We start from the raw sequence: 22,736 nt of genomic DNA, 5'->3' as shown, positions 1-22,736 counted from the left end.
GGTTGTGTGTCTCTTCGAACAACTACACGGCTTGACCTACACATGCTCTGCATGCTTTTGTGTCAAGTGTCTGGCAATTATTATGGGTTCTTTTATATCTGTACCTACTGCTGTGAAAAACTTTGAAACATCAAGGTGGTAAGAACAGAGCTTTGCACCTCTGCACATAAGCACTACAAATGGTGATGAGCTGTAGATGAGAGTGATTTCATGTCCAGAAATGCTGTGGTCTCTGGGTTTTTAGTACTTGTGGGTATCCAGCACCACTGATTTCGGAGCCCAGGGTTTAAACCCAAAGTCTGAAACATTGGCCAGAGCGGGTGTATGCGAGAACTGGGTTTGCCTTGGCAGCTGGCACAGCGGGAGACCCGGCCAAGGGTAGCATTACTGCAGAAACCCGGGCAGGGAAGGCCCCCAGGCTGCAAGACCCACTGCCTCCTGGCAAAGGAACGCAGTATGGCCTGTGGCGAGAGCGGGGGGACGGTGCAGCTGGGCTGGGGGCTGCCGGGCAGCTCGCAGGGGGAGCAGAATCACTGGTGTCCCCAGGCTCTCCCCAGAAGGACAGGCATAGGTTTTTGATCTCTAAAGACCCGTTTTTGATCTCTCAACACCGAAGCCAGACAGCCCCGGACACCTGCCCAACGCCCGAGGACGTGCAGCGCCCGGGGTTGTTTACCAGCAGAGAGGCCGGGTAGCCCTCCCCTCCCCTCCGGGGCACGTCAAGGAGGGGAAAGAAGAGGGCCCCGCTGCCAGAAAGCGACCTTCACCCCGCCACGTGCATGGCCTCTCCCCTACAAACCCAGCGCTTATCGTCGCAGCCTTGACTGCGCCAGACCCGGCCCCGGGTTACCCACCAGCCCCGGGTTCCCCACCGGCCCCGGACCGCCACGGGTCCCCACCGGGGTCGGGGAATGTGGGACAGGCCGCGGCGGGGGGGGGGGGGGTGAGGGGGTGGAGTGGTGAGACGAAAGCGCTGTGGAGCGGAGCTGCCCGCCCCAACCCAGCGGCGAAAGGGGGTGGAAGGGGAGGGGGGGAGGCGGAACGCGGAGAGGAGGCCGGCGCGGCGCTGCAGTGGGGCAGGCGCTGGCTTCGGGCAGCGGGGGCGGCTCCCGCCGAACCGCGGCCCTGATAAAGCGTCAGCAGGAGGCGGTGGGTGGCGGTGGGCCGCCATGGCGTGGGGCTGCGTGCTGTGTCTGGCGCTGGCGGGCGGCGCTCTCCTGGCCCTGCTGGTGCAGCTGTTCCGCTGGCTGCGGGCCGATGGCGACCTCACGCTGTTGTGGGCCGAGTGGCGAGGGAAGAAGCCAGGTAAAGCCGCCTGCCAGCAGCCGCCGACCGGCGGGAGGGTGGCGGGGGTCCGGGGCGGGGAGCGGTGTCGCCGGAGGCGGGTTTGGGGCACTCCGTGAGGGATGGCGGCGTGTGGGGACGAGAGACCCCCAGGGCTCAAGTCACCTCAGCGCGGTGGAACCAACCTTTGGCAGCTGCCTTGCGGGCTCATCTGAAGATCAATAAAAATAACCCAAAAAAGCATAATTTTCCTGCCCTTGTCCAGCAAGGTGAGGTGCCCCTCATAAATAAAGTACCTGTCTGAAAACAACTTTGCAGCAACGGTGAGCTTTAGGAGATCCGTGGTGAGGGCTGGCTTGTTTGGCCCAAAACCAGTTGTTTTGCACTGTTTCTGGGCAGATGTCCAGCAGCTGGGGCTGCCTGGTTTGGGAACGGTGTCAAAGGAAGGGTTGGTGAGCAAAAGAGCATGTGGCCAGGATGAGTTGCTTTGTAGTCTGGTTAGCTTCTGTTTCAGTTTGTTCTTACATCTTCAAGCAGATTTCAGTTTCACAGTAGTGCTGAAAGTGTTTATAACTTAGTAAACATGAATATTAATGCTCAGATTAAATGAGTTTTCTTTTCTGAGAACTGTGCCCTGAAAGGCATAAGGGAACAGCACTGTGCAATTGCTGTCTGAGGCTTTACACTGCTTTTCTGTAGGGTGCTGCTTTTGGAACCTGTAGGTACAAAAGTTCAACAAAATGCCTTCAGATGTAGATTTTCAACTCTTGCTGATGTTGATCTTTCTAATCTGACTGTAATTCTGCCTACTTCTGGACAAAGATCTTTAAAAATCATAGGGTTTATTTGCTTAATAGAAGCTTTTGTTCAGAAAAGCCACAAATTTCTGAATATCCCCCCTCAGCTTTACCAGCAGTGGTGATTTGGGACTGCTGTGAGCTGTGCTGGGCGCAGGTGGTTGAGGTGAAAGTGGGGAGCTGGTGCCATCAGTGACCTTCTTGCATCTGACCAGTCAGGGGAAGAAGCTGATCTGAAAGATGAGATGAGGGATGCTATAAGCTGTCCTGTGTGGGAAATGAAACTGGATGTTGCGTTGAGATAGGACTGCATTGAAGGAAGGCAGATCAGAAATGTATGCCTGGGGGGGAATGATGGGATTGGGATTGGGCTTGAGACCATGATTTTGGTAGGGGATGGTGGCACATCATGGTTGGTGTTAGGAAGGGCTTGAGAGAAGAGCAGGACAAACTTGTTGAGACAGCTCTGTGTTCTGCTTTCAGTAGAAGCTTGCTGCAAAAGTGCTAGTCCATATAATGGAGAAGAGACTAGAAAAAGCAAGCACAAGTAATAAAGCTCTAAGAAATACTAAATTTAAATCTGTGCAAGCAATCATCTGTAACTATTTTGGGTACGCAGTTCAAAGTTCTATAGTAACTCCATCAGATATTTCCTTTACTATATTAAAACTACAAAAAAGCCTCGTGTGGACTTTGCAAAGATCATGGAGAGACTCAGGGCAGAGAAACAGGATTAAATCTTGACTGATACAAACAGAACTGAAGCTTTGTCCTGAGGGATCTATGTGTAATGCACATCAAGATGTAGGATCAGGTAGACATAGTGTTATTTGAATGTAGCCTTCAGTCTTATTGGAAGCCTGGAAACCTTTTAACTAGTATCTCAAAGTTCCCATATAAAGAGCAATGTAGTCGTTTTCTGATGTTGTTGTTTCAACATGTAATGTAAGAAGAATCAGGTAGAATTTTTTCAACATAAGCTCCTTTGCTCTGCAAAGAGGTGAGCTGTGTTTTGCCCTCCTCCACCCTAGCCTCCGTACTTGTATTTAACTAAAATATGTAGCTGAAACAGTTGCATTTAAGTGCCATTTTGCTGATAGTTCAGCCATATACATGTGGGATGGCGGTGCCACAGTGCTGATCCTAACTGTTCAGGTAGGAAAACAGAAGGGACAAACACTAGAAAAGATATTTCTTTAAATATGTTCTCCCTTTTCTCTTCTTCCTCCCCATAGTGTGCATGTAATGCCGACTGCCTAGGTGAATAATGTGTGGATCCCATGGAAAAAACCCTTGATTTTTATTTAAAGCTGTTATTAGAGCTGTCGCTCTTGCAGTCATTATATTGTGTTATTGCTTCTACAACGTTATTATGGATGTCCAAGTTTTGGAGATAACAATGCTTACCAAAAAGCAGACTGATCTCATATATTTCTTTCTCTTGTGCTGTAAACTATAATTATGAAGAAAGGCCTTAATATAGGTAAGACTGATTCCATTTCAATGATTCAGTTCTATAGGGAGAATTCACTTCTGGGTTTTGTCATTGGCAGGTGCTGGATTGCTTCCCATCTTCTAAATATTTGTGTGGTCGGGAGACAAGGGTTACTGGGTGCTGGACAACTGCCCTTATGCGTTGTATTTCATTAGCTGAACAGCAGTTGCTCTGAATGGTGTGCTTTTCACAGGCAGCGTAATATTATCAAGCTAAGGAGGATCTTTTTACGTATGAAAGCCTAGCCGTAAAGCTGGGAATAATGGTATGATTCTTTAGGGCTGTAGGGAGGATGTTCTGCTTTAAACTTCCCCACCCCAATTTTTTTTCATGAATGAAATTATATGGCAACCTTGTGATATAGGAGCTATAAAATGTTGGAAAAAATGTAAATAGAGCTACAAAAGTACTTCTTAGCAGTACTGCAAGTAACCCCTGTTCAACCTCTCATTTGTTATCCTTGTAACACAGTAGTTAATGCTTAGTAATTGTATAATATGCTTTTATTTTTTGTCATGGTTAATTTTTAAACTTATTTCCAGTAACAACAGGCCATTTATTCTAGAGCAAGCTGGTGGTTTGATACTTGTTCTACAACAGCATTTGAGTTAGGTTTTCCACTATGTTAACTCCCAGTAGCTCAATGCTTGGTAACTATCAGCACTGGGGAATCAGTGGAAAGCTTTCCTTATCTCAGTTAATTATTCTGTCCACAGAACAAGATCCTCACTAACTGCAGTGAAGCTGCCCAAGACAGGTTGGGAACAGGGAAACTAAGTGGTAGGACGAAGCGGATTTATTTTCAGTAGCAAGAGGAGATGAGCCTGGTAAGCAGGGTTGAAAGTATGTCCGTGTGTTGTTTTGTTCATATAGTGTTTGTCTACATGGGTTTTCTCCCCAAAATAATGTAATAGGGGAGATGAGCCCCCATGTTTCTTGTGGTTAATTCAGTAAATTGGTAATGTATTGGAATAAAACTGCAGGAAAAGAGTGTGAATAAGCTTTACAGACAGCAGCCACTTGGTATAATGATAAATACAGTGGTTATTTGTACAGCTTCAGCAACACCCCTTTCCATCTCCCAAGTTCCTAACCTTGGAATGCATCTCTTCTTTGGGAAGTGACTGTTGTTGCTGTTATTGTTTTTAAAAGCAAACAAAAAAACCCCAAACCACCAAAGCTTGGTTTTAGGAGAGATTTTTCTTTGGCTAAAATACAGTCAGCCTAAAAAAAGACAAGTAATACTCACTGCCAGTCCCACAAACTCAAGTTGAGCTCTGATAGTCTGTCTTGAGAGCTCTCTGCTCTTGTCAGAAGGGTAGAAGGTTTTTGTACCGATATCTTCATGGGATTTAAGTCATTAAGACTCTAAAAATAGAAATCTGAAACTGTGTGGTGTAAAAAGAACCAGGAAGTGATTACAGAAGTAAGCAGGAAGTAAAAGTAGTCCCAGCCACTGGCTGCAGAGGAGGAAAAAAAAAAAAAAGTATTTTTGCTAAATTAACTGAGTGGGTAAGCTTCAGTGAGCTGAAAAATGCTGTTCTGGCCTTTTTCAGAATACAACTGGCTTTAAGTCTCAGGAACTGCATTTGGCTCTGCTATTTGAATTATGTTATGAAATCTTTCTTGTTTGGCTAGACATTGGTGGAATGCTCCTCTGTACAAACTTGAGAAGTGGAAAGAAGAGCTCCTGTCAGCAGCGCTCTGTTAGATTTTCACGAAGACTAATATTCACAAAGACTAATCTTGAAGAACGCAGACAAGTGTTAGGCAATGATACATTCTGAAAAGCGCTCTGATATTAGCAATCATTCATCCTTAAGTCATGTTCTAGAATTAAATGGGTGACTTTCATCCATCTGTTGTATTTGATGATTTTGGATATGTGTCTGGAAAGCTAAGCGTTTTCCCAGCACCCAGGTGTATCATGGATTGCAAACAAGGGGGAACAGGCATATAAGCAGAGGAGTAAAAGGAGTAATATGCTATTATTTTTACTACAGGTTAAAAAAGCATACCTGGGCAGAAACTATGAGTACATGAGAAATTTTACACATGAGCTTACACCTTGGGAACTCTATGTACTGTATTCTGGCCAATGCAGGAATTAACCTGCATCAAATACAAAACAAAGTGGATGAACACTTGTTTGGTTTGTTATGATTAGCTGTCTTTGTTCAGAGAATTTTCTTCTGTTGGCAATTACTTAGGAACATTTTTGAGGTAGAACATTATTGGGAAAGGTTTGCTTAGGCTTTTGTTTGGATTTGCAATACAGTAACTGTTTCCTGTCATTTCCAAGAATTCTCTTCTCCCTTTTCCTCTGAAACTCTTTTTGATGAGGTTAGTGGAAATGCTATGTGTGGATGGCTTGCAGAAATGTGATCAAATTTCTTCCATCAGGTAGATAATCAGTGTTTATTCAGATTAGCCTTGGAACAAAGTTCAAGTGGCAACAGAACAGCTATGAATGATTTCACAATTGCATGTGACCAAAAAATAAAGAAGTCAGGATTTTGTAATAGCCCCTAAAACGAGCATATTTCTTAAGAACGGTATCAGATTATATCCTTGCAGTGACTTAAATGTATATCCTAGTATTGCCAATGTGTGAACTGCTGTCTTGATTCTTCTGATAGAAAATGAACTGCGTGGCAAGGTTGTCTGGGTGACAGGAGCTTCAAGTGGAATTGGGGAAGAATTGGCTTACCAGCTATCAAAGATAGGAGCCTTACTTGCCATCTCAGCAAGAAGAGAGGATGAGCTGGAAAGAGTGAAAAAGAAATGCCTTCGTAAGTATAACTTACTACTTCATGTCAGCAGTTCCACTCTTGCTGCGATGGAGTTTCCACAGAAATACCAACCCACATATCACAGGAATGAATTTCATGATGAAAGTAAACTTTATACATAGCTTCACTGTACGTTTGAAGCCGTTATTTTCTTTTTGTGAGTGAGAAGCCTTTGTATAGACGTGAGTTATGAGTTCCTTCATAAGCCAATGTTACTTTAAAAAACAAATCTCATTATCAATTGCAGGTGGTCTTGTAAAATACTAGATTAAGAAAAAGAATAAATACTGTGGAGAATGGAGGAAACAATCTGAGGGGTGTCATACTATTAAGAACCAAACCATGTAGCTGCGTACTACTGAGAAGTCTTCTTCCTTCAGGTTTGTGCATGTTACAGGCAGACTGACAACTGACTTTCCTCTCTGGAAAAGGAATGAATAGAAACATTCAGAAGAAGTTGTTCTGAGCAAATACAAGAAAGAGGATCTCCTGTAGATCAAGAGGAACAGATGTGAAGCAGAATGTTTAACTATTCCAGTTGTCTTTCATTTGCCTGCTGAGTCAGTAGTCTGGCTTCATTCCTCCTGTTTCTCTTTTTCCCTTCTGTTTTCTGGCTTGACAGCAAGAAGGGTAGACAGTTAATTCATGCTTATAAATAGAGGTTTTGAACATGATTAACACTATGCCTCTTTCAGACTATCTATCTTCCATGGCTCAGTATGCAGTGTTAATACTGAGTATATTATCACACTGACAGTTCATTCCTAGTGATGTTGATAGAATGTCCACAGTCTACTTGGCATGTGTGCTTGTGAATAATGAAATGTTTGTCTTGAGTTAGCACCTAAACATTTCTAGAAATCTAAATGTTGCAGCAAGCTACTCTGAAAATCTGTCAGAGAGCTTTCAAAAATGCACAACTCTGTATTTCTATTTTATGATGCTTTAAAAAAGCAGTCACTTAAATAGATATCTTCAAAAAGAAGTAGGAGGACAGTGTGACTAAGTGGTAATCATGGCAAAATTTCAGTGCTATATGATGCAATGTTTAGCAGTCAGTGAAAGTATGCAACTACATTTGCGTCTGTGGTTATTTGTTGTCATTGCAAAACTGATAACATTAAATAGGCTGGCAGGAGCCGTAATCCTGGATATCCATTTTCAGGCAACGCTTGTACAAGATGTTGTGATGTACTGGGGAATATTCAGAAATAATATTTCAATTGATGTGATCCAAGAGTACAGGTTTAGCTAAGATAGTTTCTGCCTCTGCCAAGTTTAAGCGACCCTGTGAATGTCTCAGCTGTGGTATATACTAGCTTTAAAGTCTTATGTAGTAATGTTTTTTGCAAGTATATGCTACTGAACTTTATTTTAACTATAGGTAAGATTAGTAGGGTGGAAACTCTTCAGTAACATAGTTACTCCATATTTTCTATAGCCAGCCTTTAAGTAGCGGAAGAGAGTAATTGGGCCCACTTCTGCTCTTACCCTTCTTTTCCTAAGGCTTTCCTTGATTTTCCTAAACCCAGCTTTCCACCCCTTTCCTTGATTATCATGTGTGCTAGCCCCCCAACCATCTTAGTGGCCCTGTGCTACACTATCTCCACTTTAGCAGTATTTGTCCTCAACTAGGAGGTCCAAAATTGGACACAGTCCTCCAGATAGAGTCTTAGTGCTGTGTAGAGGCACTTAAAAATCACTTCCTTCAGTCTAGTCTTGCTAGTGTAGCCCGTTAGCATTTGTAATTGCCAGAACTAATTGCTGACGTAGGTTTAACTTGCTGTTGTTCTTCCATCAAGGCCTCAGGTCTTGTTTGGAGAGCTGATACGTAGCTATTTGGACGTTGGCCTGCAGTACTGCATAGCATTGTTCTGGCCCAGGTGTGAAATTTTGCATTTGACTTTGTTGAGCTTAATGAGGTTTGTCAGACTGTTCTTACAGCTTGTTGAGATGCCTCTGAATGGCAGTCCTAACCTCCAGTATAGCAACTGCTCCTTTGGACTCGGTATTAACTGAAGATTTGCTGAAAACCTGTATTTTGTCTCATCATCTGAGTCATTAACAAAGATATTAAAAGATACCACTTACAACTGGCCACCAGTTAGACTTTGAATGGTTGCTTGCTTCTCTTTGGACCCGATGATCCAGCCTGTTTTTCACTTTCATTGCAATCCACTCATCTAGACCCTTCATATTTCCCCAATATAGCTTCAAGGATGCTATGGAAGTCAACATAGAAAGCTACATAGTCAAGGTAAACAACATCTGCTGCTCTCCCCTTGTCCACAGAGCCAGTCATCTCATCACAAAAAGCAATTAAGTTGGTCAAGCACTATATGTTCATACTAAATCTATGCTAGCTTTTCCCAGTCATCTTCTCATCCTTCATATACTTGGAAATTGCTTTCAGGAGGAATTGCCACATAATTTTCCCAAGGACTGAGGTTAGATTGTGTGACATTTGGTTTTCTCCAGTCACTAGGGATCTCCTCACTTACCAAGTATGCTCCAAAGGTGAGTGACATTGGTTAGCTTTTGTAAATCTTGGATGTATGTACTGCCCTGCTTATATATCCAGTTTGTCCCTAACTTGATTTTCCTCTGACATTGGTAGTATTTCTTTCCCCCAGAGTCTAGCCTCAGGAATTTGGGAACCTGAGGAGATCTTGCCAGTGAAGACTAAGGCAAAGAAGGCAATGAGTACTTCATGTTTTTCTGTGCCCTTCATCACTTCCTCGCCATCCCTGTTCAGCAGTGAGCTCACTCTGTCTTTGGTCTTCCTGTTGTTGGTGCTGTACCTATGAAGCCTTTGTTGCCTTTCACATTCCTCACTATTTTTAAATTCCACCTGAGCTTTTGATCTTCTTGATTCCAGCCCTGCATGCTTGGGCGGTGGGTCCACGTGCTTCCTGGGTGGCTTGTCCCTGCTTCCGCCTGCATGTTTTCTTTTTGCAATTGAGTTCAAGAGTATTCTGTAAGGTTTGAGTAGCGTGGGATGGATTAAGATTGAGCTGCAACATGTAACGTCAACTTGAATTTGGCTGAATTATGTGGCATAATTGGAGCTAATAGGCTTTAACATGCCTGCTGTAGATGCTATACACAGCAGCAACTTAACTAGATAATTTGCATATTAATGTCAGAAACAAGCACATATATCTTGTTCAAAATGTAGAGCCACCACCCTATGATACACATTTATGCATTCTACACTGCTTAAAAGCTGAGGAGGAGAGAGAGAGAGGGAAAGTACCATAAAAGTAATGGTAATACCTGTTGAGTCATGCATATGCCGACTCAACACTTCATTGCACTTCTGCAGGAGGGAGAGAAAACAACTTCTGTAACTTACATAGTTCCTGCAAGTGGCTTCTGTATTTCCCCCATCCACTCTGCAACATGAGTTTAATTTCACCAGTAATGTTGGAGGCTGTTTTTTCTCAAAAGCCCTAAAAAGAAAAAAATAGGTAGGAGGATGTTTCTTGGTTTGCCAGAGCTCAAGTAAGATTGAAATATGGATAGGCCAAGGGAGTGCCAGGCAATCTGTAAGTGCTCTAATTATACAGTAATTGAGGTTGGAATAGACCTCAGGAGGTTATGTTGTTCAGCCTCTGCTGAAAGCTCATGTTCTGTTAAAGGGCATTATACAAGACAGAAATAAAAGAAGAGGAAATGCTGAAGAGCTGGAAAATAATGGTTCTATGCTGAGTAATAGTGTTTATTGTGTTATGAGAAACTGCTATCTTGGATTAACATGTATTGAACAGAGTTGTTCTGAAAACCTCTAGGGAAGAAGGTATACGCTTGATGTCATAACAAAATATTATTCTAAGTCACCATTACTTATGCAGCTGTCTTTCAAGAAATAATTTGTTGGGTGATTGTAACCATGTTTTAGTTAAAAAGTAACTAGAACTTAATGAACCTTCAACAGGGAGAGAGGCAGCCCATGATTGCTTGGTAGGAAAATGTCAGTCAGAAGACCTGCTGCTTGGTGGTTGGGCAGTTTGATCCCAACCAGAAGCCACATAGTATAAAGCTGCTGTGTAAGGAGACTTTAAAGGACCTGCAAAAAATACTGTGTGCTTAGAAGTGCACAATTTCACAGCTGTGTGAAAGTGGCCTTTGTTCTGGGCAGACTGAGCTTTGAGCACTCAGTTGCATTTGAAAGTTGGTAGCCATGTGCAGTTCACTTTGCAGCTGGAGACGCAACATTCCCTAAAGGACGTTAACTAACATATGTTAGCATTTGTGTAAAACAATTAACTTTGAACTAAGGTCTCCCACTGGGGAGCAAGTGTTTTTCTGGGTTATCGTAATTGTTCCCTTCCAAACATGAGTTTGGAAGCAGGCTAAATAGGAAGTGGAATATTAGAGGTTATTATTAAAAGGAATGGAGAACATCATTCTACCACTGTATTAATTGGGACGTGTACATGCCTTCAACATTGCACAGTTCTGGCCATCTGCTGGAAAAACAATGCAATGAGTGGAAGTTTAGAAAAAGGGTGACAAGAATGTTTGAAATTTTGTAAAAGTTGTCTGTGAGGAGTGACTAGAGCAAGGATTCCTTGCCCGAGAAAAGAAGTAAGGACGCTGATAGAGATGTGCAGTCTGAGTGCTTTGGGGAGTGGAAATCAGACTGGACTATGGATTGTTCCAAAACAAGAACTAGGCTTCAGGTTTGATATTTCCTGAAGTCAAAAGTTTCTTACATCATATAAAACAGCACATCCTTCCTTACCACAGTCCTTATCTGTGTCTCTTCCTCAGCTTTTTTCTTTTCCCCACTATGTAGCTTTCTTGGCTGGTTTGAACGTGTGGTCTTGTTAATCCACAGCAGAAACACTCCACATTCCAGCAGGCTTCAACTGTGCAAATCTGTTTGAGGGAGCATGAGGTACAGTTGTGTCTCTGAGACAGTAGTTTAAACTATGTGGATTTTAGCGCTGTGTTTCTGGAAGAAATGGAGAGGAAAATGCACATGGAGGGGTTGGAGGGAGCAATAAATGGAAATACTAGTAGCTTTAAACAAGACAGATGGGTTTATTTTAAGCAGTAGCCTAAATTCTAATGACCTTTGAACAGAGGCAACTTATGGATTGAAGTAACATCCTTATTTGTACATCACTGTAAAGACAAAGTTCAACCTTACCTGTATACGCAAGAAGTAGTAATTAAAAAATCAGAGCCTTAGGCACTCTAAAGGGGGCGACTGGTTAAAGGGGAGCAGGTACACTTAGTTGTGGCAAGGAATCAATTTAGAAGCAAAATTAGGACTATCAAACTAATATAAATAAAGTTAAAAAAAAAGTTATATGTAGTTAAAATAACCTGAAAAGATTAGCATTGAAGACTTTATTTTTGAGTCATCTGCCCCAGAACTCTAGGGTAACAAATCACTGCTCAAGAAATACTTTCTATGGAAAAGGTCAGTTGTTCTGAAGAGACAGATTAAAAATGGATTCTATGTGGAGATCAAAATGAAAACAAAGCAAGTGTTTTATTTCCAACTTAATGCTATGGGTTTTTTGATGTCTTTTTAGTGAAAATGTGGTGTTTAAAAGCACATTACATTTGCTGACATAACAATCGTGGGAATCTTATTGGTTCCCATTCACTTTATGGTTTTTTTTTAGAGATCAGCAACTTGAGTGAAAAAGATATCCTTGTTCTGCGTCTTGACTTGACTGATAGAAGCTCTCATGAAGCTGCAACCAACAGTGTTCTTAAGCATTTTGGCAAGGTAAGGTGTGCTTCTGGGGTTAAAATTCTCTTTCTTTTCTATCTCCCATCCCTGCATTTATGTTCATATTTCATTTTTATTCACCAGTGTCTACCTGCTTCTTAAGTTTCAGTCTTAAACTTGTCAAAAAGTACCTGAATTTTCATCCCTTCTGTTGCTTCCTTCTGGGTTTCAGCAGGCTTTACAGAGATGCAGCAATGAACAATTAATTGCTGGTCATTACTAAGAACTAAAAATTCACATGCTTGTTGTCATTGAATTTCTGGACCATCTGGAACAATCCTCAGCTGTATATTTAGGGTTTAAAATTGTGCATGAAAGTCAGAACCTTTATTCATGTAATTTGGCTTCAGAGCCATATGGAACAAAACTGGACACCAGGCACAATTGTTTTCCTTGTTTTGTGCATAGTTTTCTTGTGCTGGTTCAGAGTACAGAGTTAAGACGGTAGCAGTCAGAGCTAACCAATATTAAGTACACCGTGCAAAACTTAAAGGTGGGCCTTTCACGCACTGATATTTTGATTTCACAGTGAAATTACTGGTACAAGATTTGGTTCTTCTGTTGTTTACTCTAGTTGTTTTCTGGCTTTGCACAAAATGTATTTTCAGAGCTCACCTTGCAGGACCTGATTGTTAAAAGTGTTATTTGCTACAGAGCAGTAGGGTTTGAAAATGCTGTGTGGAAAACAACACAACGGCTGCCAGTGTTCCTGTACTAGGATTTAACCTTGTCTGGCATCAAACACTGTGTTCCTCTTTTGTTGATTCAGCTCAAAATTAACCAGCCCTCAATTCAAAGGGGGAGTCGGGTTGGGGAGAGCAACTGCTGAAACTTCTTCAGCAGCTGATAGACCGTACTTGTGTATGGCAGAGACAACGCTGGAGAGAAGAGAATAGTCACCAACAATTGCCTGAGTAAGTGCCAATATGTGTGTTACATGAATATACTGTTGTCTCTTTCCTGAGATCGATGTTTTGGTCAACAATGGTGGACGTTCCCAACGCTCTCTGTTTGTGGATACAAACCTGGATGTCTACAGTGCCATAATGGAACTCAACTACCTAGGTACAATCTCTTTAACAAAACATGTCCTGAATCACATGATCCAAAGGAAAAAAGGAAAGATTGTTACAGTGAGCAGTGTGATGGGTATCATGGGAGCTCCTCTTGCCTCTGGGTACTGTGCCAGCAAGCATGCTCTGCAGGTAAGTTAAATTTCTGAGATTAATTAAGTCTTGTTGTGTAAATAGACCAGCATCAGTTAGTACTGTAGCAGAGGAATTTATTCTGTGCAGAAAACACAAGTCTCGCCTGAAATTGCACACAGCATATGTAGCTTTCTCAGGTTTGGAAAATCCTTTAAAACTAATTTGCTCTGAAACGTGAAATATCTCAGCTCCCAGTGTAGATTGATTTTCCTGACTATAATTCAAATGCCATCTTAGGTGGTCCTACCCACTGCTAAATAGTGAAATTCCAATGTGAAACACAAGAATTTAGCCTCTGGCCTTAAGATGAAGGAATACCTAAATCAGAGGATTATTCTGTTGCATATAGAAGCCTTAATGGTCTCATCTTAATTCAGTTAGGGAGTAAAAGTCTCTGGTGAGAGTTTTAAGACTACAGGAAATCTTTAGGACAGTAGAGGGGGAACAGTAAGTGGTAAAGCAGACAACTCGGATAAATGAGAATTCCTGATCTAGCTGGGAACATCTGAAGGAATCTTCCCGACAGTTCTGAACCTTGCTCTGGTGTGAAGAACTGGCAGCTCATAGTGTCTTAGGAAGTCATCTTCTGCCTAACACTTAACTTTCAATGTTGCTTGGAAAGAGTTTTTCAAAGTAGCCTCACTTGTGTAGAAAAATGTAAAAGAACAACTCAGAAAAGTATCTGGGGAAAGAAGAAAGCATGTATCATTAAGGAACCATTTGTTTAACTAGTAAATTTTAGATGTATTTGTCTTTTACCACTGTGTGACTTCCTGCTAGTGTACATTTTGATCTCAGTAAAATAAATGTCAGCTGTGCTCAGTGATGATTTAAAAAACTGGCACCTTCTTACTCCCTGTTGGATTTGAGCACATAAACAGAGTAAATAACTTTGCTTAAGCTATGGGATCAATATCTTGTTGACAATTTGACTAACAACAAGAAGAATGTAACAAGTGGCTGAGGCTGCAAAGCCACTAGACACTTGAAAGAATGAAGATGTAGAAGACAGTGACAGGCCTTTGATAATAAAAAGTTTTCAGTTAGTGACAGGGAGGGACCTTCTGCTCTTCATTGAGAGGCAACAATGAAATTGGCCACCAGAGGCTAGCTTTTGGGTTAAGGCTAGTAGATTTAAATTAGAAGAATGCAATGAGCAGAAGCAAGAATTCCCTTATGCTCCTTTAAGTATTCTTTCAGTTGAATTATCTTTTGGGTGTGGTGTAGTTGGTCTAAGCGTGGTTAATGAGTTGCAGAGCACAAGGAATTCATGTGTTGCTTTAAAAATTCTCAGAACTCTGAATATCGTGTTAAGATTGAGAATGTGGAAGAAGCTTTAAAGAGAGAGTTTACTAAAATTTCTGGATTAATTAAAAATAAGCTAACTGAACTGCTTATATCTTTGTTAGCTTCTACTTCTGCTGAATAACCAGGCCAGACTCCAACCTCCTTTCTTCTTTCTTTCACAGTAATTATGCAAGTATTAATTGCAGGTGTTAAAACATGTGATTTGTGATACAGATTTTGAAAAGACTCTGCCTGAGAGTCTCATATCAGTTTGGAGTTATGGCTAGATGTAGGCATGAAACCCCCAAAAACCTAGAAAAGCTCTTTTGAAATCAAACTCCACCAGCAGTTCAGGTAAAAGAAGTCTGTGGGAATGGCACTCGTCTACAGCTAGCCCCGTAGCCCATCGCTGACGATGACCGAGAAGAAATGACTGGAGACAGGTTAGGGAAGAAAATGAGACGAAGCATGAAGTGATGGTTTTCCTGTTTTTTTTTTCCCCAGCATGCATCAACCTTTACTCTAAGATCTTCTTGAAATGGCATTTTGGCTATCCGTTATTAAATATGCCTGCCTATCTGACATGAATTAATCTATTACGGGTTTTTTGGTTGGTTGGTTTTTTGGGGTTTTTTTGTTTGTTTTGTTTTTTTAATTCATGCTTTGGAGTCTATCACAGCTGACATGGTTAATGCTGCAGTCTTAATTATGCCTTTTTGAAAAGGTCCTCCTTTTATTCTGGGTTTTTTTTGTGTGTGTGTTGAGGGGTTTTTTTTGTTTGTTTGTTTTTTAATTTATTTTGAATGGCAGCATTCCTTCCTTCCTTCCTCCTCCAACTGCTAAGAATTAAAATTTGTTCTTGAAACAATCACGCTTTGATTCATGCCAATTGGAATTCTTCATAACAGCGTTCCACTGATGAAATTACCCTTTATTTCAGTTCTGGGAGTGCTGTAAGAGCATGAGTAAAGTCCATGGGAGTCTGCATCTGACTGATGCAGTTTCTTTCCTAGTGTGATGATGGTCATGGACATCATGTGTCGTTCATCTAGTAATTCGTGTAATTGGTGGCATGTGGAGTGGATCGGAAATGGTGGCCTTCACAATGTTCTTTAATCAGGAACTTGTCTAATAAGCTCATGGACTGCAGTGAGCAGCCACTGCTACTCTGAGTCTCTGGTCATTAGGGGAATTTCTACTTGTTTCTGTCTTAGTAGAAGTCAGGTCAGCCTTGTCTTCTTCAGCATCTTCTAGGATTTGGTCACTAAGCCGGAAAGGCCCAAAGATGGCTTAAAGTGGTTCCCGTTCAACATGTCAGAGCTGGCTTCAAGTCTGGGCTTGCTGGAAATGCTCAGATTCTTTCCCTTGCACTTGAGTTCCTTTACTGCTCCCAAATCTGGGTCTGCCCCTGCTTGAATTTAAAGAGACTGATTTCTTTTCTTACTTCAGAATTTTAAGCTTCTCTTCTGGGAGGAAGTGGAGGAATTTCATACCTGCTATCTTTGGGTATCTAAGATAAGTGCTGGAATTAGAGAACCTGTATATACTGTAGGTAGATTCTCCAGAGGGGACTGAGTATGTGAGATTCTGGTCTTCAGGAGACTATTCAGTGTGTATCAGCCAGGATTTCGGCTGAGCCAGTCTCCTGGCCATCCTGCATTGCTGGTGAAGTCTGCACCTCTCACATAGTGCAAAAACTTGGAAGTGCAGCACAGGGGAAGGATGGGCCATGCAAACCCCTTGAAATGGAGGGGGATAGCAGAATGGCCACAGAACAGAAACAGAAGCTTGCTATGATCTCTGTGATCTACATGCATTTCGTGTTTACAGGCTGTGTGACCCTTTAATGAAATAGCACTGACAGTGCTGCTCAAACAGCACTCTGAAAAAAGTCTCAGCAGCCCTGCAGTCGGCTACTGTGTAGACAGGATCTCCAAAGATAATGTAAGCTTACTGGACCAACGCTCAGCTCTTGGTATGTTGCAGCTTGCTTGGGTCAGCAAGGGTCCCCTTAGCAATACTTGGAGAGAAGCAGCAATCTGAGAGTGGAGCATGCCAGAGCTGATACCCTGTGCAGGAAGGTGTGTGAGGTCACCTACAGAGCTGGCTACCCTCCTGTGCCTTCATCTGGCTACTCAGGACTGTGGTCAGGTGCCCATTTTTAGGTAGAATTTGTATCCTAGAAGCCTCCCAGCATTTAAGCTGGTGTACGTGCTTTGTCATGAGTGACCGAGCAATATTTCTGGCTCCCTTTCTATCACAGACACACACCCTTCCACCTCCTCAACTCCTGGAAGCAGATCTTGAGTTTGTCTCCTTCAGGCGAAATGGGAGTGAATTCTGCTCCTCAGCATCCCGAATCAGCAGGGAGTGTTAAAGGAGCGTGGGCAGGGAGAGCTCTCGTTCAGCCCTGCTCGTGCGGTTCAGTCCTGATGGAGTAACTCACAACTGCCCGAAGGAGGGGAGACAGCTGCCTTGGCTGCTCCTCAGGCTGGATTTCTAGGAGAGCCTGGACTTCAGTCGTTGCTGCAGCGAATAGGATACAAAGCAGTCATGGCAACAAGGAACAGTACCATGTCTTCCCCTCACCCGAGAGGCCATGCTCAGGACACGCTGCCACCTTCTCCCCTTTGGGGTTTAGTGTCTTTTTACTTGTGACTCTTTCCTCAGCTGGACAGAGTGCACAACTTGGGGGTTAAGGGGCTTTTCTGAGATAAGCGGGCTCAGGGCCCCTTGGGGGAAGGAGGGGATGTGGCATTAGCCTGGAGTGGTGGGTAAAGCACGGCCGTATTGGTGCCATGTCTGCAGGTGTGCACCGGGGGTGGAGGAGTCTCCTCTTGGGGCAGGAGGTAATCTAGGGGAGGGCCTGGCTTTTAATCCAAAACAACTGGGTGGCTGGCAGATCTGAAATGCTTCCGCATGCATCCAGAAGCAAACTTTGGGGAATAAAGTGTCTTTATGTTAGAACATACTCCTCTAGAAGTTCCACATCTCTAGGCTTTGATAACGTGCTTTGAAGATCTGATACTAGTTATGGGGCCTGCAGGTCCTTCTAACTTGAAATACATGGTCAGTGTTTTTACAGAATGTAACTGCAAAGCCTATATGCAATCTATAAGCTGGAGTTAGTCACCAGCAACTGGGAAATTAGACCTGTGGTTTTGGTCATAGGTATGCACTGGTTTGCAACTCATTGCCCAGCTTTAGTGGATTGCCCCAGCTGACTACTCCTATGTCATGGCAGGAGTGTATCCAGTGATCCCTGTGTTGCAATTTAGTTAAGAGCTCTGGGTGAGCCAGCCCTCTTCCCAAACTGGACGGGAGTACAAATTATAAATTTTTACTACAGTAGGAGAAGTTTATCAGCCTGTGCTCGCACTCTGCCTCTGTTGTGACACAAGATTATGTGCTAGAATAAATAGAGGGAACTGTTGTTAACCAGGTCAAAGATAAGACATCATACAGAGTTTGCTAAATCGTAGCTCTGGAGTGCTTGGCCAGCAATTCTGGTGTGAAGCACCTTCCTGAAGTGACTGTGTTCCCAGTAGTAGTTGCGGTCTAAATGTGAATTGCCACAGAGATGACGAAAACTTGTATCCTGTTAGCTTAAAGAAAGGACATTCTTGCAGCTTTTGTAATTATAGTTAAACTTAGATACACTGATGGCAAATTCCTGAGCTGAAATGAGACATATATCTATGTGGATGCTAATTTCAAACTCTGCAGTGATTTCAGTGGTGCAGAATTACCCCCTAAAATATCAGGGTCCACCTTTGACTTGATAAGCTGAAAAGTTTTCCTCCTTCTCTTGTATAAAACCAGTGCCACTTACTCGATACAAACAGTTTAAAATATTTGACCTCACCGCAAAGGGCGGTTCACCTGCAAAAGATAATTTCCACAATGTTGCATTCTTGTGGTTGGTGGCACTTCCACTACCAAACAGTGAGGCTGAGCACTTGTAGTCGTGGCTGACTCCGGTGGGAGGTGCAGATGTGCAGCGTCTCCAGATGTGAGCCCCTGCACTGCTCTGTCAGTGGGACTTGTCCTCGGTACAGGGGCAGCAGAATCTGGCTGTGGTTAGAGAAATTATTGTGTATTTGGGAAGTCAAGGATAGATCCTTTAATGATTTATGTGTCAATGATGTCTATAATTGCAGACAAAATTTTAAATTGGCCGTTGAACATAAAAAGTCAGACAAAGCAGTAGGAATTGCTTTCAGTGGAATACTGCTGCCTCTACAGTATAGAATTAGAATGAAAATATGTAGTCAGTTAAGCTTTGCTGCATGCGGAAATATGGCAAAGGAAGATTACATTGTAGTCTTTTCTTCTAGGGGTTTTTTAATTCTCTTCGAACTGAGCTGACTGACTACCCTGACATAAGTATTATCAACATATGCCCAGGACCTGTACAGTCCAAGATTATAGACAATGTCTTTACGGAGAATCTGGCAAAGGTAAGGACTCAGTTCTGTTGTGATAAATTCAACTTTTGCTGCAGGCCCAGTGGTCCTTTAGCAGCTTTCTTTTCTTTTTCTCCTCATAGCAAAAGTCAACCTTGTCTTCTTACTGCGAAATACTTTGATTGATGCAGAACAATGTATAGTCTTGTAATTCTTTGTGATATCAAGTCTGTATCGAATGAAAATAGAGTTTGAGAATTGTTATGCCTTCTCTCTTCCAACACAGACAATCCAAGTCTAGTAAAACTTACTGTACAGCCACCCTGCTGCACTTTTGGGGGAAAGGCCAGGATTTTCTGGACACAATTCCGCATGCAGAATACTGTCCTTTCTGCACAGGTAGCTTTTTGTTTGCCCTAGTCACGCTGTCCCCTGTGCAGTTGATGCTGTTGTTGGCAAAGCCACTGGAGTCAGCTGATGCAAGGCACGCATTCTTTTTCTGTCAGTGGTTGTTCAAGGAGAAAAAACAAAACCTTCCAACTGCACAATTGCCCTTAATAAAGGCTATCTAACAAAGTATCTGGCAAAAATTGCTACTATGGTACATCAAAATGTAATCTGTCCTGAATTCAGTCAATGTAAAGCTCAGGATAACACACCAGTTTGTGTGTGTGTGTGTGTGGGAATCTCCTATTGTTGACTTGAGTTCTGAAAGGATTTTTGGCTTGCAAAACTTCATACTTCCATGAAAGTAAAGAGGTACTTCTTGAGCAATCTGGAAAGCTTGCAAAACAAATTCCTCAGATTTCAGCAACGTGAAAGACCTGGGAAGGAAGACCAGATCTAGCCCAGAATTGCTTTTGCTCTGGGAAGTAGAAGAACAGCTTGATCGAGCAGTCTGTTAACTGCTGGAGTGAAATGCATATAAATTCACAGGGCTGTAGTTTATGTTCACTAAGCAGTACCCGTGGACAGGACTTGAAGATAGACATCCCTGCCACTGAAGAAGCCTGTTCCTTGTCTCGTTTGAGGTGATTGCCCGCAGCACAAAGCTGGCAGGAATATTTAAGTTAATGGGGAATGTGGCCTCATCTGGTAACTTAGTTACTAACTTGTGGCCTGCAATGGGGTAGGCAGCTGGGAACAGGAAAGTTCCCATTTCTGAGCACGCTCAGCTTCAGAACGGGTGACCTGGTGCAACAGAGCTATTTCATGATAAAGTAGAAGCCATGCTGAAGCAGGACAGAGGTTGAAGAGCCTTTTTTTTTTAACCCAGAGCAAAGGCTGAAGGATTAGCAGAGCGAGGGATGGATTCCCTGGCCCCAGCCTGTGCTGCACTGGTGGATTATTCTACTTGTGCACAGCTCAGAAATGGGGAGGAGAATGTCGGCTGTGCAGAGTCTGGCCCTTTTCTCCCTCCATTGCTCACAAACAGAAATACAGTTCTAATCCCTGCTCTGCCCTCCAGTCCATAGAGAACAGTGGTGATCAGTCCCACAAGATGCCAACCGACCGCTGTGTCCGGCTCACCCTGGTGAGCGCGGCCAACGACCTGAAGGAGGCCTGGATCAGCGACCACCCCTATCTGGCCGTTTGCTACCTCTGGCAGTATGCACCCACTTGGGCTTGGTGGCTGATGAACAGAATGGGCAAGAGGCGGATACAGAACTTTAAAAGTGGAGTGGTAAGTTTATTCTTCTCTGTTTGCTTGTTTGTTTTTTTAAGTCTGACAGATTCTTTAGCCATGGGAATGTTGGGATTGCATTTTTGGATCCATTTCTTTTCCTCTCTTCACTTCCTTAGCAGCTGAGGCCAGGCCAGACTCCATAGCTGTGTGCCTGGTAGTCTAGAATTACTGCAGTGCGGCCACATCACAGAGCTGGGAAGTCAGTACAGCATGTAGCACCAGAGGTCTTGCTCTGATCTTCATCACACGGTCTGCAAGTTCAGATCTTGCCATTAACGCAGAGCTGAGCTAGACATCACTAGCATAAATTATTTAATGGCACTTGGAATTAAGACTTGAAAATCTCTCCCTTGGTTGTGTCTAGTTTTTGTGCTGGGCACGTACCCAGAGGTACGTTAAGCAATTCTGCTGTTGATCAGGGTTCTTCGCTTACACTCACGTCCCTGCAGAAAGACGTGCAGTGCTGTGTTCTCTTCTTGCAATACTGCTTGGTAGGTGATATTTGTCTATGTTTTTGTTAAACTTGGTGCAAAAAAACCAACATGTCAAAGTACTCCAAAAGCAGGAAATGTGAAAATAAGGGTGGCACGTGCAACTTAAAACTTCCTACTTCCACACTTAAGTAACCACTGTCACAAGCTGTTTTGAGCAAAATAACAGTGTGGGTGAAGGACTTAAATCAGATGGGGGAAACTCTGATTTAATGTGTTCTCACTGCAGGACGCTGATGCCTCTTACTCAAGAAAGAAGAAGTAAAGACAAACACGTACAAAATCCAGCTCTTCTCATGCGAAGGCTGAAAAACTTTTTTCATAGTCTGTGACTGCAAACAAAAGCTTTTTTTTTTTAATCTCTTGTACTTTTGTCATCATGTAACTTGGCAAATCTATCAAGCTGTATATGCCCTTGACTGAATAAAAATATCTTTCTAAACATACCTGTTTCATGTCAAACTTCCAGAGTAGAAGCAGCCAGGCAGCATTATTTTGGTTTTCTGCTGATGTGACATCAGCAAATACTTGGTGAGCAGGGTGAAAAATTCTAAACCCACAGGATTCTTTTTCTCCAACTTCCATTCCTAATGGATCTTGAGCAAAAAAACAGACAAACCCACAGGTAGAAGCTTGTGATATAAAGAGTAAGGATCTATAGTGGTTTGTGAAGTGTTGGGAAAAGGAGATTATATTTCATCTTTGCCATACAGGTGCTCTGAGAGTGAAATATGTATTTAGGGCTAAATCTCCACTCTTCTGGCACAACATTTAGAAGTGCTGAATTATCTCCCCAGCAATGCTGGACAGCAACAGCCCCAAGGAACTAAGGATTACACTTTTAAAAATGTTTACGCATTGAATTGTGCATCAACCATTAGCTAAAAGTACCTCTGTGGCTGTAATTTGTCTGTACTTACAAGCTTGGTGCCCTTCCTGCTGTTGGCAAAGGCCTCAGTAAGGTTTGGTTTACCTTGGGCCGCATACTGGCCAGGTAACAAAAAACTCTTTGTTCTTACAGCATCGAGTGATAACAAAAGAAAAACAACCCCTTTCCAACCTCACTAAAGAAAAAGCCAAGAGGGATGTTTTTAACATGACGTTTAACAAAGATGGAAACTACTCTCTAGGGGGAAAAACAAAACAAAACACCAACCTGATGAAATGACAAGTCTGTCTGGAAGAACAGAGGGCTGGTTTCACTTGCTAACACACCAGGTCCTGTGCGGCAGCAGTAAGGCTGCGTGACAAACTGCAGCAACTCTTAATACAACACACCAGCAGATGCTGTTCACGGGATGCTTTAGCTTCCATCTGCTAATCCACAGTGGACTTACTTAGCAGTACTGCGCACAGTGGAAAGCTCGCTCTCAATTCACATATGCGTTTCTTTGCTTTTTCTCTAACACAAAAGCATGAGCCTTTGTTCTCAAAGAGAAGGTCACTTCTCTTGCTTAAGGACAGCTGCTGCTAGACATGTAAATGCAGACCCACCTTCATGGACTGTGCAATTGCCACCACCAGCAGGAAAAAGAAC

At 42.8% G+C, this 22,736-nt stretch overlaps 1 protein-coding gene across 1 annotated transcript; it reads left to right on the top strand.

The window, feature by feature from the left end:
• The first annotated feature begins 1,053 nt into the window (after positions 1–1,053).
• Positions 1,054–21,643, top strand: DHRS7 (dehydrogenase/reductase 7). Its single transcript, XM_075753323.1, has 7 exons — positions 1,054–1,305; positions 6,216–6,368; positions 12,011–12,117; positions 13,086–13,325; positions 18,953–19,075; positions 20,490–20,705; positions 21,429–21,643. The coding sequence occupies exons 1-7, from the start codon at positions 1,170–1,172 to the stop codon at positions 21,462–21,464; spliced, it is 1,011 nt and encodes a 336-aa protein (XP_075609438.1). The 5' UTR covers positions 1,054–1,169; the 3' UTR covers positions 21,465–21,643.
• Positions 21,644–22,736: the final 1,093 nt, after the last annotated feature.

This window comes from Balearica regulorum, chromosome 5 (assembly GCF_011004875.1).
Source record: "Balearica regulorum gibbericeps isolate bBalReg1 chromosome 5, bBalReg1.pri, whole genome shotgun sequence".
Classification (NCBI taxonomy): domain Eukaryota; kingdom Metazoa; phylum Chordata; class Aves; order Gruiformes; family Gruidae; genus Balearica; species Balearica regulorum.
Note: the sequence above shows the minus strand (reverse complement) of the source record. Positions and strands in the feature narration are given on the sequence as shown.